The sequence below is a fragment of the Rutidosis leptorrhynchoides genome, chromosome 9 (assembly GCF_046630445.1).
Source record: "Rutidosis leptorrhynchoides isolate AG116_Rl617_1_P2 chromosome 9, CSIRO_AGI_Rlap_v1, whole genome shotgun sequence".
In the NCBI taxonomy this organism is placed as follows: Eukaryota; Viridiplantae; Streptophyta; class Magnoliopsida; order Asterales; family Asteraceae; genus Rutidosis; species Rutidosis leptorrhynchoides.
Window position 1 is genome coordinate 355,193,971 of NC_092341.1, and position 17,031 is coordinate 355,211,001.

General features: G+C 32.0%; 1 protein-coding gene across 1 annotated transcript; it reads right to left on the reverse strand.

Moving 5' to 3' along the window:
- Positions 1–419: 419 nt before the first annotated feature.
- LOC139867030 (deaminated glutathione amidase, chloroplastic/cytosolic) lies at positions 420–3,605 on the reverse strand. Its single transcript, XM_071855340.1, has 9 exons — positions 3,429–3,605; positions 3,140–3,276; positions 2,579–2,707; positions 2,383–2,441; positions 2,136–2,248; positions 1,605–1,697; positions 1,190–1,292; positions 846–928; positions 420–669 (listed from the first exon to the last, which is right to left on the reverse strand). The coding sequence occupies exons 1-9, from the start codon at positions 3,519–3,521 to the stop codon at positions 628–630; spliced, it is 852 nt and encodes a 283-aa protein (XP_071711441.1). The 5' UTR covers positions 3,522–3,605; the 3' UTR covers positions 420–627.
- Between the last annotated feature and the right edge of the window lie 13,426 nt (positions 3,606–17,031).

A 17,031-nucleotide genomic window follows, 5' to 3' on the forward strand; every position in this document is an offset into this window, starting at 1 on the left:
CTTGCACAATAAATCAACCAAGAGTGTGGATGGAAACACGTTTAGGTACTTTTTGCATTAAAAATAAACTGCTTTGATAACCAAAGGGCCATTAGCCCACAATATCGAGGACCCTTCTAACCAAGAGGTTGAGGGCTCGAGTCATCTTTAGAACAATTTATATCTAAATATATTTCATAGCTAATTTGTGTAGTGGTGTGTGTGAGTTTGTCCTAAAAAAAAAACTGTGTGTCAAAAAAGAACGAATTGCGTGTTAAGCATATACTGGATGCAAGTTTGGATGTTATTGAAGATGTCATTCAAGGACTTGAATTGTTGATGGTAGTAAGTAAATACTGATTGGTAAACTCTATTGCCAAAAAGCCTTATATTTAGGTGAATATATCAGAATTAAAGTGTATATGTGATCAAGATTTGCATTTTTTAGAAAATTATGTTAATTAAAACAAGACAATTTGATTTGAAAAAAAAAATAAAAAAAATTGAATGATGCTACATGAGTTCAACATAGACCAAGTATATATTTGACGCATACAAACATTTTAAATCAACTGATTCAAATTACGACGATGATACCATAAAAGCAATGGAAGTCGGATCCCAGGGGATGATGTCACATCATTCTATTCACATAGAGGCTTGTTTCCAGAACTCAATGGGCTTTCGATGCTGAACAAGATAATAAAACATTAATTAAACTTGAGAGGGCACATCTGGTATTGAATCCTTAGCATCATTAATATTCACATAATATTGTGCATGTGTGTGCGGGCGTGCATGTACGCATGACTGTTAAACGATGAATAACAGGGTCAGGATGCATTAATAACACAAATTCTACGTACCTGGGAAATTGGCATCTTCTTTCTCACTGATTCAATAAGTGAGAAATCGATATCTGCAACCACTATTCCAGTCGACGCTCTATCTGGAACACATTGTTTAAACTATAAACATAGTGAACTGGTATATATGAATATACGAAGTTGCATTAAAAGATAATGGCCAACTTTCTCAGAGAAAGGAAAATGGGATAACTGAATTTCCGCCACAGTTATTATTTTCATTTTCATGTTAATAATTTAAACCAGGTACTTTAAAATCCAAAACTTGTGCATGCTTCATAAGATACTTATTAAAAACACCTATTTTCTGATTTTCAATTTATAAAGAAAGAAAAATATTTTACCTGGTAAACGACCAATTACAGTCCCCCAAGGGTCTATAATCAATGTATCACCGAAGCTCTCTCTTTTCTCACTATGTTTCCCACCTTGCGCAGCAGCAATAACCTGGTCCAACGTACATTTATAAAACCAAAAAAAAAAAAAAAAAAAAATTGTCCTTTTTATATAACTCCTAATTATGGAAATGGTTTAGGAGGCTGTAGCTTGCAGCCTTTAGAAATACACGCTTGTCGACTTTCAACCCATTTGACCCGTTCGCTGCCCCTTTAAGATTATCTGTTTAAGCAAAGATGTCTAAAATAAAATAAAACCCAAATTGACCAATTGATATGTAGATGGTTTGAAATTTCCACATCTACTGCAAATGCAAAACGATAAAATATGAAACTGATTGGAGATGATAGTAGCAGTACTTACATAACATTGTGTCTCTATGGCACGAGCCCGAAGAAGAACCTCCCAATGCGCTTCACCAGTTACTTTCGTAAACGCAGCAGGAACTAACAGAACCTGCATATCATATTGCTTATAAGTTATTAAGAAATTTAAATCGCTAAAAGTTATAAATGTCATAATGGGCGGGTTGGGTATCATGTCTTTTTTTAGGTAACGAGGAACCCTCCTATGAACGAGCAGTGCATTGGCTCCCCCATAGTAGGTAATCCTCGGACATTTAACATATGATCAATGTGTTTGATGTTATTACTAAAATGATCAATAACTATATAAAGAAGGGATTTAAGAGGTTTTATGCATTAATTGTACACTTTGGGTGACTATCAGCCTGTTCGGTTAAAGCCCATTTGACCCTATTTCCTTTCAGTCAACATTTTTTTATTGGACCCATTAGTGATAACTTGACTCAACTCAACTCAACCGATTCGTATGTAACTGGGTTGAAACTGCCACATCTACTAAAAGCTATACAAATTGAGAAATTGCTTGAACCTGTGCTCCATGGTGGAAGCGTAGTTGTTGATAAATTTCAGGGAACCTCAAATCATAGCATACGGTCAGACCCAATCGTCCAAACGGGCTATCTACAGACACTATCTCCTTTCCTACAAATAATTGAGTTAAATTGCTTAGCATAACTACATAAGCCACATGTTTACAACTTTCACGTGTGACTTCGAAAATTTTACCAAAAACGTTATAACGAGATACACTATTAATAAATAAACAAGTCATGCACCTGCTTCTGTAAAGCTGCTCTCCTTATAAACTGCACCTCCAGGAACATCCACATCAAACCTACATATATCAAGAAAAAATCTGCTTAACAATACAATACATAACTCGATATATAGGCCGATAAATAGTTGTGTAGTTACATGATCATTTACTACCATATACATAAGATACAAAATTGAAAATGTCAAACATCTCACAAGTGCATCTTCTTGTACGTGCTTCGAATGTTTCCAGTATCATCAATTAAAACATGTGAATTACATAAATGTGCATCATCTGACCCTCTTTCTTGGAACCCTCCAAGCGACAACCACATGTTCGACTCCCTGTAATTTATTACAAATTTACAATAGAAACTTAATTAAATTTATGAACTTTTGGCATGACAGAATCTCAAACACAGTACATGTAGGTGGCAAAATGGGCAGGTCACGCAGATTGGGTAACGGGTCAAAGCAGGGTCAGGTTGAAACATCCATTTTTAATTACGGGTCGAAAAGGGAACGAATTGGGTTGACCACTTAACCCTTATTTGACCCTTTTTTAACTTTTTACACTAATAGTAAAAGCATTAATTATGATCACTAAACTAATCTTACTTACGATAATAATCTGAATCAATGAGTACGAATGGTTTTGCAGGTAGTATTCATTAAAAGTAGACTTTTGATCAGGTTCCCATCTTAGCTAAACTTTATAATTCGACTAATTCGACCCGTTTGAGATTAAACATAAATTAAAACCGGTTCATTGCTTACCTTGCAAGAGCACAATACCCTTTCATAATAGGGCCCTCTAAAGGTTCAGCAATTTTAAGGCTTTCCCCATCTTTTGCACCAACAAATGAAAAATTTTCAGGGAAACAAACAAGTTTTGCACCAGCTGAGGCTGCTTCCTTCAATTATAATTATAATTATAATTATAATTATAATTATAATAAATAAATACATAAAATGCACTTCGGATTTCGATCAAGCATCAAACTAACTACTGTAGTATTTTAATCGACTTTCACAATTTATTTATAATTATAAATAAAGAGAGTACCTTGATAAGGCGAGAGCAAGTGGCGTAATTGGTGGCAAGATCATTAATAGACGTCATCTGAACGGCGGCTACACGGACGGAGTTGACCGACATCGTTGACTCGTCGGCGGACACTCAAGTGCGCTTCCAGCTGATCGATCAGTACCAGTGGTTTATTTGATCGGAAAAATGTTACAGTATATCATATCATTAGAAAATAAAATTAAAATGCAATTAATTGAATTAAATAATTTGAAATTTAAATTTAACTAGTGAAATGACCTGCGAGTTTGTTTAAACGAAACATGATATGTTTTAGGTATTAAGTGAACGTAAATGCTAAAGTCATTTAGTTTAATGACCCGTGAAACCACAGAGTCCGACTAAGAAACTCGTCAGCTGAACATTTCATCAAACACTTAAAATGTATATTAAACAATCCAATCCAATCATAAGAGATAATATTGGTTGTTATTTTATTTTAAAAGTGTAAATTAAAATATAAATTTAAAATTGGTTTCCTTTTGCATACCTTAATACCTTCTCGTTCTCAATTCAAAATAATTAGTTAAAATAATTCAGAATTATTTAATTTTAATAATTAAAATAATTATTAATAAGATTTAACAATAATAACTAATTAATAAAATTTAATTTTAATTCAAAATTATTTAGATTAATGACATCACTCACCATGCTTAGATTTTTTTTCTTTTGTGTTTTAATTTTTTTAACAAAAGAATTAGCCTAATAATGACATCATCATTATAGGATTTTAATAAAAACTATATATATATATATATATATATATATATATATATATATATATATATATATATATATATATATATATAGTGAAAGGATCTAGAGAGAACTTGACATATGAGAGAACCCATAGCATCATGTTATTTCACTTAAATGCCGAGCCTTTCTTAACACCATGTTATTTCACTTATTTCACTCATATTAGTAAGGGTATTTTCGTTCTATTGCATCAATTCATTCCTAAACATAAATTAGGGTTTAAAAATTAGGGTTCATAAATTAGGGTTTAGAAATTAGGGTTTAGGATTTAGATTTAGCGTTTAGATTGAGTTTTTAGCACGAACAGTTTAGAGTTAGGGTTTTGGGTTTTGAGTTTACAGACTAAACCCTAAACCCTAAACTCTAAATCGGGCTAAATTTTGAAGAAAAGAAAAACAATTAAATTTTTCCACGTCAACATGCCACGTCAGCACAGACTGAGCCACGTGTCAGTCTGTGCTGACGTGGCAGTCAGTCTACTGACGTGGCATGCTGACGTGGAATTAAAAATTTTCAAATTTTTTTTCCAGCCAAAAATATCTTTTTTTGAAAAAATTTTATTTATTTATTTTTTTTTTTTTTTCAAACAATAGGTGCATATTGTAGGTGCATGTACATTAATATGTGAGTTCTCTAGGTTCTCTTCCTACCCAAGTTAATTAAATTATGTTAACTAATTATATGATGTATTTTTGCCTAATATATATAGATTTGTAATTCAAATGAGTTAGTCAAACCATTTACGCTCATAATATATGGATTTTTATGAACAGTTAATGATTAATATTAACAAAGGATTAAATTATATATATCATCTTAATAAAATAATAATTTCACACCTCCCTCCACCTTTATATCCATCGTCCCATTTCATCTACTAAAATTATAATCATATATTATTGTTTATAATAATTATAATTATTATTATTTCAACAACAACAACAACAACAACAACAACAACAACAATAAAACCCAATACCAGATGAGTGGTGTATGGGGGAGGTGAGATGTAGACAATCCTTCCCCTATCCGAGAATAAAAAACAAGTCATTTCTCCACCCAGAGTGAAACACTCTCAAAAGTAGAGAAAGTCATCCATCTCTCTATTCCACGGATAAATAGATTGCTTCCGAGTGGACCTCCGGCCAATAAGTAGGAAAAATAAAATTGAGACGCCATGAAAATGTTAGAATCAAATTTCCATGGGTTTTAAAACAAATTAGCTACATCAAATTTTGTTTGAGATTTAATCACCTTACATATGTTATATGTTGGTGATATACTTGGATTTGAATTTAGTTTTTTGTCAATGTTGGATCATAAAATTTTTCAAGACCACGGGCTCTTAAACTCAGATTTTTTTTAAAAAAATTTGTCAACACCACAGACTTTTAAATTATTCTTATACTTTTCCTATTTTTTTAGTATCGCTATTTACATACCAATATGAACTACAACTTACATTTTTTTACGGTTTTTTACACATTCATGCAATGCACGGGCTCAAAAACCTAGTGTATGTATATATATATATATATATATATATATATATATATATATATATATATATATATATATATATGGTGAGGATTCATGGAGAACTTGGGTAGGGAGAGAACCTACAGAACTCACATATTAATGTACATGCACCTACTATATACAACTATTCTTTGGAAAAAAAAATAAAAAAAATAAAAAAATATTTTCGAAAAAAAAATTCTGGAAAAAAATTTCCGAAATTTTTGTTTAATTCCACATCAGCATGCCACGTCAGCACACACTGACACGTGGCTCAGCCCGTGCTGATGTGGCAGTCAGTCTCTGACATGGCAGTCAGCCTGCTGACGTGGCAATCAGCATGCTGACGTGGAAAAAATTCAATTTAAAAACAAAATTTCGTAATTTTTTTTTTCCTGATTGTTTTTCAAAATTTAGCCCGATTTAGAGTTTAGGGTTTAGTGTTTTGGGGTTTAGTCCTAAACCCTAAACCCTAAAATCTAAACTATTCGTGTTAAAAACTCAATATAAACCCTAAATCTAAACCTTAATTTCTAAACCCTAATTTATGTTTAGGAATGAATTGATGTGATAGGACGAAAATACCCTTACTAATATGAGTGAAATAAGTGAAATAACATGGTGCTAAGAAAGGTTAGGCATGTAAGTGAAATAAGTAAAATAACATGGTGCTATGGGTTCTCTCTTATGTCAAGTTCTCTACAGATTATTTCAATATATATATATATATATATATATATATATATATATATATATATATATATATATATATATATATATATATATATATATATATATATATATATAGGATGGTTATTATAGTAATAGTAAAAGTAAATAGTATATTAATAATAACTAGTTGTTGAACCCTCGCTTCGCGCCGGGAGTTCAGTTTTCAATGTATTTTATTGCGTTTAGTTTGTAAAATTATTTCGTGGCTAAAGAATGATATTGTTGAAGCGCAACTCGAGTCGAACTAAAAGGTATAACCCGTGAAAGATTTAAATGTTATTTTAAATTAACCATATATGTCCATCTCCGCGTTTAGCTATGTAATTATCGACTTTTAAAAATTTAACGCAAAATCAACGTGTATGAAAAGTACCTCAAATATTTAGCGTTTTTTAAAAAACGTCCGTTTTGCGTATAGTTAGTGACATTGTGTTCCTAAAATTATTTCGAGTTTAACCATAGTGTCGGAAAAATTTAACTCGTTGCGAGCGAGAAGATATGACCCGTTGAATATTTGAGTGGAGTTTATTTAAGACTTTTTATAAAAATGGTTATTTGACACTTTACCCCCTGTTTGGGGGTCGATTTGAGTATTTGAAAAAAGTGTTGGGGTCTCTGTTGGTATAGTGAAATTTAATTAGAATAAAAAAGAATTGAAAAGACAAAAATACTCCTAATTACTATTCACCATTTTTATCTGTTAGATAATATATAAATAATAGTAATTTTTAATAAAGAAATACTAATTAATAGAGGAATATTAAGTAATAGAGAAATATTAATATTAGTTAATGGTACATAAAATGCAACATATAAATGTCAACATTCCAATTCTAAATTAATAGTAGTAGAAGTATCTTTTTCCTATTATATAATAATAATGCGTTTGTTATGATACCACAAAGTCAAGATAAGGTGGCTATGTGGATGTCAATTTTGTATACAGAACTTACGCATGCAGAGGAATAGTTATTTGCACAGTAAACTTTGCATTATAAATAAGACATCAATATTTGTCATTCAAACTTGTACCTAACTTTCATAATATAGAAAGTTTCCTCATCTTATCTTTATTCTGTATTCATATATACATATATTAAGAAGTCTTTCTAAGATCAGCTATAAAGGTTGTTATAAACCACTAGAATTATCACACGTTATCAGCACGAAGAGCTACGTATAATTAAGGTGATTCTTCGAGTTGCTCAACCACCACTTCCACCTCTCAAGATTTCTGCCGGCAACCGTCCTCCGCCGCTGAAACTGTCGGAAGATCCTGAAACCTCCGATGTGTCATTTCATCAAGAAGTTATCAGCTTGGATTCTTCCATCACTAAGTGATGTTAAAGCAGAGGGGTACGAAATATACTATATTTTTATTGTGAAATACTATTAAATATGATACAATTTTACACAAGTTATTTATTTACTTATTGAATGGGATATACCTAAACCTTGCTACAACACTTATAGGCAGTGTACCTAATCGTAGTGTAGTGTAGTTTTTAGTAAGTCCGGTTCGTTCCATAGGGAGCTAGCTGAGTTAAACACTATATTTTTTTTACAACTATATTTTAATAAAATATATATAATTATATATAGTAATATTATTATAAAAGGGGGTTTTTACCGTTTAATGACCGGTTTGTTGATTTATATTTTAAGCATAAAGATAAATGACGATAATATAAATGACAGAATTTAAATTGCGATAAAGTAAATTGCAGTAATTAAAATGACAGTAAATAAAGGTACGATGAAATATGAAATAAAAATATTATGCTTATTTAAACTTCCGTAATCATGATGTTTGACGTGTTGATTTTAGTTTATTACCATGGTTAATTGTCCTTTGTCCTGGATTATTCAATATGTCCATCTGGTTTTTGTCCATAACAGTCCATTAGTCATAAATATAAAGTGCGAGTGTCCTCGCCAAATTATCCTTATATCCGAAGTCAAATATTCCAACTAATTGGGGACTTAAACTATAACAAGGTCTTAATACTTTGTTTAATAATTACACCAGGATATCAACTGCGTGTAACCCAAGGTTTTAATACTTTGTTAACAATTACGCCAAGTGTCCTTGTACATAATTTCACCCCTGTTTTAATAATTTCATTGACTATTAATCCATTCCCGTGTCCGGTTAAATGAACGATTATTAGTACTTATAAATATCCCGCCCATCGTGTCCGATCGACTGTATATGGTTATTTATAGTACGTCCAATTGTAAATCTTTATATTAAATTAACAAACTATCATTTAGTTAAACAAATATAAAGCCCATAGTCTAATTTCCACAAGTGTCGTTCTTTTGTCCAAACCCCAATTATGGTACAAAGCTCAATTACCCAATCTTTAATATTTTAGCCCAACATCATGATTACTTCGATTTAAATAAGCATAATAATAACTTAGTTACAAGACATTAATTTAAAAAGGAGAACATAACTTACATTGAGTATTTATCGCGTAGCTTTACACAGACAGAACTTTGACTTGAAAACCCGTAAAATAAACGTTACGCTACCCAAACTTGTAGATATGTAACCACTAAATTAACCTACTCCTACTCCTAAAACTAAATTACATAAAATAAAAATTAAAAACTGAATTTGAAAATATAAAAGAGTGTGCTTGAAGCTCGAGCACAGGCCTGGTATTTATAGCATTTTGGCCTGCTACAGTAACCCAAGCGATCGCATGGGTTTTATGCCTATTTCTCATGCGATCGCATGACCGCCAGATCCAGCTCACATATTTTTTGTACACTAGCTTGTCGACATATTTAATAAATATATATAATATATATATAATTTTATATAATTATATATATATTATATTATATTCTTGTGCATAGTTGACTCGTAATTTTGGCTCCGATGTTTCATACATTTGCGCCCGGTTTATGTCTTGGTTCCGGTTTCTCGAACGTCTTTTTGTACAATTTAATATCGTGCGATTTGTGTTCCGCGACTTGCGTTCTTGTTAATCTTTAGACGTTTTTCTTTGATAAATTAAACCACTTGGAGTGTAACTTATACGTTTGAGCATTTTGGACGTTTTCGCCTTTTAAATCTTCGTTTTCGACTTTAAGTCTTCGTTTCCGACTTTAAATCTTCGTTTTCGAGCGATCTTCGTCTTTCGTCTTCACACTTATTTATTTTAAACAATTACAACTAAAAATAAGGAAATTACAATTAAAAACATTACACTTTGGAATGATATTGCGACTAAATATATGTTCTTTTGGAGCAATATCAATTATCCCTACACTAGAGCGTTGCTTGTCCTCAAGCAATATAGAACTTGAAATTAAATCACACGAATCACTTCTTTATTCTTCACACTTTATACATTAGTGATTTTGATACGGCGGTATAAACAATGATAGTAACGATGTGGTTTACAGTCCCACATGACTATAAAAATTTAGATCCTTAAGGAAATTGGATCTTTATGAAAACATTTGATCTTTTGAAAATTCATTCTAGCTTTTACCCTAGATAAGTTTTCCGGAATAACCCTTCACTGGTGTATGCAAAATGTTTTTGTGGGTTTGGTGGGTTTCAGATTTGAAAATTTTAGCTCAAAACTTATGGTTTTGTGTCACCCACTTGCTAACCTTGTATTAGGAAAGCAACACGTCCAGTATACTTGCTCCGTATATTACCTTTCGGTAAACTACCATCCGGTTGTAAAGGAAAGCGTTGAAAAAGCAACTGTTAGGGTGATGTCTAATGACATGCAGATGTTCATGGTCTACAACGTGTCGGATGCAATTACTATCCTTTGTAGGAGCAATAGTAAAGATCACCCTATAATTATTTTTCGGTCTGGTACAAGGTCCTGTCTTCGACCATGCTATGCAACCACCGTTCTTACGGTTGATACCCGAATTGGTTCAAGTGACCTAATGAATTCCAGGTGAATTCCTAGGATTTTACGTTCATTGGTAATGAACGCATTGAAAATGGGTTTTCAGAAAACAAATCGGTTTTAATTTGATCAAAATATTTTCTCGTTCAAGCTCGAGTTTAGATATCATCGAATTTCATGAGTTTGTAATTCTCAATCTTTAAAGTCAATCTCAAGGATTGAGTAATATCAGTCTTAAAAGATGATTTTTAATCTTAAAGGAGATTATCCTTTCTGGGGGTCTGATTCATTAGTCTTATCAAGCTAATTTGCATGACGCCCTCCCCATTTTACGAGATAGATCCTCTCATGGTTAGGATAAGTCTGACCACTTGGCGACCCTGTTTGATGCTGAGGTCCGTGGATTTCCTGCTGATTTTAGAGATGACTTTTCTAGATTTTTCGTCAACCTACAGTTGGTCTGGACGACAACTTCTTGACCTAAATCAAGAAGCGCGTGTCTTTTTCGGAAGACTTTACTTCCTTTTAATGATGGAATTGATTCATCGTGTAGATCCATCTTTTCTTTTATCTTTATTATAATATTGCGGGTAAAATAGTCAATTTAGTCCAAAACAAAAGCACCTGCAATAACTTTACAGAAACATGTGATAGATAGTTTTTTTAATTGAATAACTTGGTACATTCTCCCCACACTTAGTTTCTTTCTTTGCCTTTTTATTCTCCTTTATTCCATTTTAAATGAATTCAAGTGTTTTAGGGTGTTTATCAATTTATGTCCTTTCCGAAGTAACGATAATTTCGGTATTAACACCTAGTTTTCATCGTTCATAAATATGTATAAACATGATTTTGAATTCATTTATTTGAAAATTTTTAAAATTTTCACAAAATTTGGCAAATAAACTAAGTGCAAACCCGAGAGAATTTATAACCCTTCCCCACACTTGAGATCATGCAATGCCCTCATTTGCATGAAGTCAGACTATAATTATAAATTCACGAGGGTGATAAGTGTAGAAAAGTGATTAAAAATACCCAGTTTGTAATTACAAAGCTCGTCGAATGATAGATGGCGCGCCTCATCGTTAATTCCTTCTTGTTTTATCACACATGTTTTTCTTCAAAAACGTTTGCTTTTCTGAACTGTTTGCTAATCTTTGAAAATGCGTCTTTTACCCTAACTTATTATGCATGTTTATTATCGAGTTATGCACTAACCCGAACCCCGAATTTAACGTTAAATGGGGTTAGACTTCCCCATACTTAGCTGACGACATGTAAAGTCGGTAGAATAAGTTCCACGAATTAAAATAGTGAGCCAGTTATTTACATCTCGGGTGGTATAAAATATATCAATGGGTTTAAAGTTTAGACCCACCCGATCGTCACTACTTAATTCTTTTTTAAGTGTAGCTTTTAGTAAATGGATATGTCTCTTTTCTGGTTCTTGGTCAAATGGATCGATATACATCGACATACATATTTCTATAGGGTGGACAGTTCCTAACATTTCCTTTCGTTCATTCTCGGGATCAAGGTTTTCACCTCTATTACCCAATTGGGTGAAATTCGAGGTGTCAATATCTATTACAGCTTGTAGTTCATCTTTGGTAGATGACTCGTCTATTGAGAATATTGGGTTAAAAGGTTGTGGAATGGTGAATTTCGGGATCGAAGCAAATTCTTCTTCATTAATGGTACTTATCGGTCCCACCATTTTGGTCTCGGGGGTAAAATTTTCAACGTTATCATTTTCTGAAGAGTACCAATTTGTCACCCTTACTTCTTCTTCATCCATTGATGGATCGATGATTTCGTTGGTAGAGGCTAATGTGTCGATATGTTGTGAAATTGGTAAGACTGAATACAAAGTATCATCGGGATAGTTGGTGATTTCGGAGCTCTCGAATTCATCAAAATTCGATGATATGAGATTTTCTTGCACACGACTCCTCAGATCAACAGGTGTGTAATCTGATAGAGTTTCAGCTTGTCGATTTACAAACTCTCTCATTTGTTCATTTTGAGCATCAAGTTCTTCGAGTTTGATTTTCATATAATCTAAAGAATTTTCAGGCACATAATTTTTCTCGTCTTCTGGTTGTTGAGTTTGGATATATTCTTGGGAATAATCCCAATTAGAATTGTATTCCTCATAATCATTCCGTTCAGGTTCCATGGGTGCATAATTTTTCATAGGAACGTAATAATAACATTCCCATGTTGAGTGATAATCTCCACAGATTTCACAACCAGTTATTGTTTCATCATTCGTGATCCAAGATTGACCGAACGAATTGTCATCAACACCCGTTTGAGAGTATTGATTAAATTGATTACGGATGTCTTAAAGAGTTTCCAAAATATTCTCGAGATTTTCCATAATGCGCTTATTACCAAATTTTAGCTACAATGTGGTGTATTTACTAATTATCCTATTAGTTATAAAACTAAAAATTATATAAGTTATCAAATTAATAGACTTTTTTGATTTTGCCCACGTTTCGAATAGCCAATAGATGCAGCAGGTAGCCAGGACCCTTTAAATCGGAAGCCCACAACTCGCCACTAACAAATCCAACTATTACTACGAACCAGAAAATTTGGATGTCTATCAATTTAACTGCTTAAAATAATTTTTCGTTTTGAAATTTTAAAGAAGAAATAGAAAAAAATATATTCTAAGTCCTAAAAACTAGAGCGTCGAGAAATAAGAAAGAAAAAGAGCGCGTCGAAAAACGTCGAAAAATAAAAGGTCGAAAAATAAATGTCGAAAAATAAATAGTCGAAAAATAAAAATAAGAAAATAAAGCGTCGAAACTTAGTATTCTAAAAACTAAATATTAAAAGTTATGTCTAAAGGTATTAAAGCTTAAAAGGAATTCTATATCCAAAACGGCAATAACTTAAAAAGTACTGAAATTTTAAATTGGCGTCGCAAAATTCTAAAGCGCCTAAATCTTAATCTAAAGAAAAGGCACTTAAGGGATTTTACGGCAAAGTCTTAAAAGCTAAAAATAAAGTAACTACGGCAAAATACTAGTCTTAAAACTAATTACGAACGATAAATATAAAAATTACGAATTAAGCGATATAAATATACAATTTATAAAAAGAAACTAAAAATGATAAAATTACAATTTTTATAAAAATATTATTTTTATATTATTATTATATAAAAATATTAATCTATATATTTAATAATAATAAATAAACTTACAATTACAAATTATAAATTAAAACTAAAATTATAAACTAATTAAAACCCTAATTAATAATAATTATAAAATAAAAACCCTAACTGCATTTATGGCGTACCAGGTCAGACGTGTCAGACCACCCCATGCGATCGCATGGGGTTTAGGCTGATGGGTCAAGCGACCGCATGGCCTGTCAGTCCAGGTTTTTTTTTTTTTAGATTTTATATTGTTTTTCTAAAAATTATAAATAAATATATTTATACAAATATATATTAAAAATATAGTGTTTCGCCGCTTCCCCGGCAGCGGCGCCAAAAACTTGATGTTAAAGCAGAGGGGTACGAAATATACTATATTTATATTGCGAAATACTATTAAATATGATACAATTTTACACAAGTTATTTATTTATTTATTGAATGGGATATACCTAAACCTTGCTACAACACTTATAGGCAGTGTACCTAATCGTAGAGTAGTGTAGTTTTTAGTAAGTCCGGTTCGTTTCACAGGGAGCTAGCTGAGTTTAACACTATATTTTTTTTACAACTATATTTTAATAAAATATATATAATTATATATAGTAATATTATTATAAAAGGGGGTTTTTACCGTTTAATGACCGGTTTGTCGATTTTATATTTTAAGCGTAAAGATAAATGACGATAATATAAATGACAGAATTTAAATTGCGATAAAGTAAATTGCAGTAATTAAAATGACAGTAAATAAAGGTACGATGAAATATGAAATAAAAATATTATGCTTATTTAAACTTCCGTAATCATGATGTTTGACGTGTTGATTTTAGTTTATTACCATGGCTAATTGTCCTTTGTCCTGGATTATTCAATATGTCCATCTGGTTTTTGTCCATAACAATCCATCAGTCATAAATATAAAGTGCGAGTGTCCTCGTCAAATTATCCTTATATCCGAAGTCAAATATTCCAACTAATTGGGGACTTAAACTGTAACAAGGTCTTAATACTTTGTTTAATAATTATACCAGGATATCGACTGCGTGTAACCCAAGGTTTTAATACTCTGTTAACAATTACGCCAAGTGTCCTTGTACATAATTTCACCCCTGTTTTAATAATTTCATTGACTATTAATCCATTCCCGTGTCCGGTTAAATGAACGATTATTAGTACTTATAAATATCCCGCCCATCGTGTCCGATCGAGTGTATATGGTTATTTATAGTACGTCCAATTGTAAATCTTTATATTATATTAACAAACTATCATTTAGTTAAATAAATATAAAGCCCATTAATAACCCATAGTCTAATTTTCACAAGTGTCGTTCTTTTGTCCAAACCCCAATTATGGTACAAAGCTCAATTACCCAATCTTTAATATTTTAGCCCAACTTCATGATTACTTCGATTTAAATAAGCATAATAATAACTTAGTTACAAGACATTAATTTAAAAAGGAGAACATAACTTACATTGAGTATTTATCGCGTAGCTTTACACAGACAGAACTTTGACTTGAAAACCCGTAAAATAAACGTTATGCTACCCAAACTTGTAGAAATGTAACCACTAAATTAACCTACTCCTACTCCTAAAACTAAATTACATAAAATAAAAATTAAAAACTGAATTTGAAAATATAAAAGAGTGTGTTTGAAGCTCGAGCACAGGCCTGGTATTTATAGCATTTTGGCCTGCTACAGTAACTCATGCGATCGCATGGGTTTTATGCCTATTTCCCATGCGACCGCATGACCGCCAGATCCAGCTCACATATTTTTTGTACACTAGCTTGTCGACATATTTAATAAATATATAATATATATATATATATATATATATATATATATATATATATATATATATATATACATAAACTTATATAATTATATATATATTATATTATATTCTTGTGCATAGTTGACTCGTAATTTTGGCTCCGATGTTTCGTACATTTACGCCCGGTTTATGTCTTGGTTCCGGTTTCTCGAACGTCTTTTCGTACAATTTAATATCGTGCAATTTGCGTTCCGCGACTTGCGTTCTTGTTAATCTTTAGACGTTTTTCTTCGATAAATTAAACCACTTGGAGTGTAACTTGTACGTTTGAGCATTTTGGACGTTTTCGCCTTTTAAATCTTCGTTTTCGACTTTAAATCTTCGTTTTCGACTTTAAATCTTCGTTTTCGTGCGATCTTCGTCTTTCGTCTTCACACTTATTTATTTTAAACAATTATAACTAAAAATAAGGAAATTACAATTAAAAACATTACATTTTGGAATGATATTGCGACTAAATATATGTTCTTTTGGAGCAATATCAATTATCCCTACACTTGAGCGTTACTTGTCCTCAAGCAATACAGAACTTGAAATTAAATCACACGAATCACTTCTTTATTCTTCACACTTTATACATTAGTGATTTTGATACGGCGGTATAAACAATGATAGTAACGATGTGGTTTACAGTCCCACATGACTATAAAAATTTAGATCCTTAAGGAAATTGGATCTTTATGAAAACATTTGATCTTTTGAAAATTCATTCTAGCTTTTACCCTAGATAAGTTTTCCGGAATAACCCTTCACTGGTGTATGCAAAATGTTTTTGTAGGTTTGGTGGGTTTCAGATTTGAAAATTTTAGCTTAAAACTTATGGTTTTGTGTCACCCACTTGCTAACCTTGTATTAGGAAAGCAACACGTCCAGTATACTTGCTCCGTATATTACCTTTCGGTAAACTACCGTCCGGTTGTAAAGGAAAGCGTTGAACAAGCAACTGTTAGGGCGATGTCTAATGACATGCAGATGTTCATGGTCTACAATGTGTCTGATGCAATTACTATCCTTTGTAGGAGCAATAGTAAAGATCACCCTATAATTATTTTTCGGTCTGGCACAAGGTCCTGTCTTCGACCATGCTATTCAACCACCGTTCTTACGGTTGACACCCGAATTGGTTCAGGTGACCTAATGAATTCCAGGTGAATTCCTAGGATTTTACGTTCAATGGTAATGAACGCATTGAAAATGGGTTTTCAGAAAACAAATCGGTTTTAATTTGATCAAAATATTTTCTCGTTCAAGCTCGAATACAAAATCACCATCTTCATTTCCTTGTTCTTTCGAACCGAAGACCACCACAAAGTCACAACCCTGCTACTATTCTGTTCTTGTTTCACAGTTTAAATTTCATTCAAAACCCTCACCATGTTGCAGCCAAAAACCATCATCAATTCGGTCACTACTGCAGCTCCTGTTGCTATATGACTAAATGTAATGAACCATTATTTCATCTCTCTCTTTCTACAATTCTAACTCGAGAACCATATTAACCACCTCAACCAAGACCATCGAAACCCATTAGCTTTCTGTTTCCGTTTTATAATTGAAACAAGAACACCATTTAAAAACATAGAAACCACCACAAAACAATGGCGTAAACTATTTCTATTGTGTAAACCAAACCACCACTAGGAATATAAATCAAC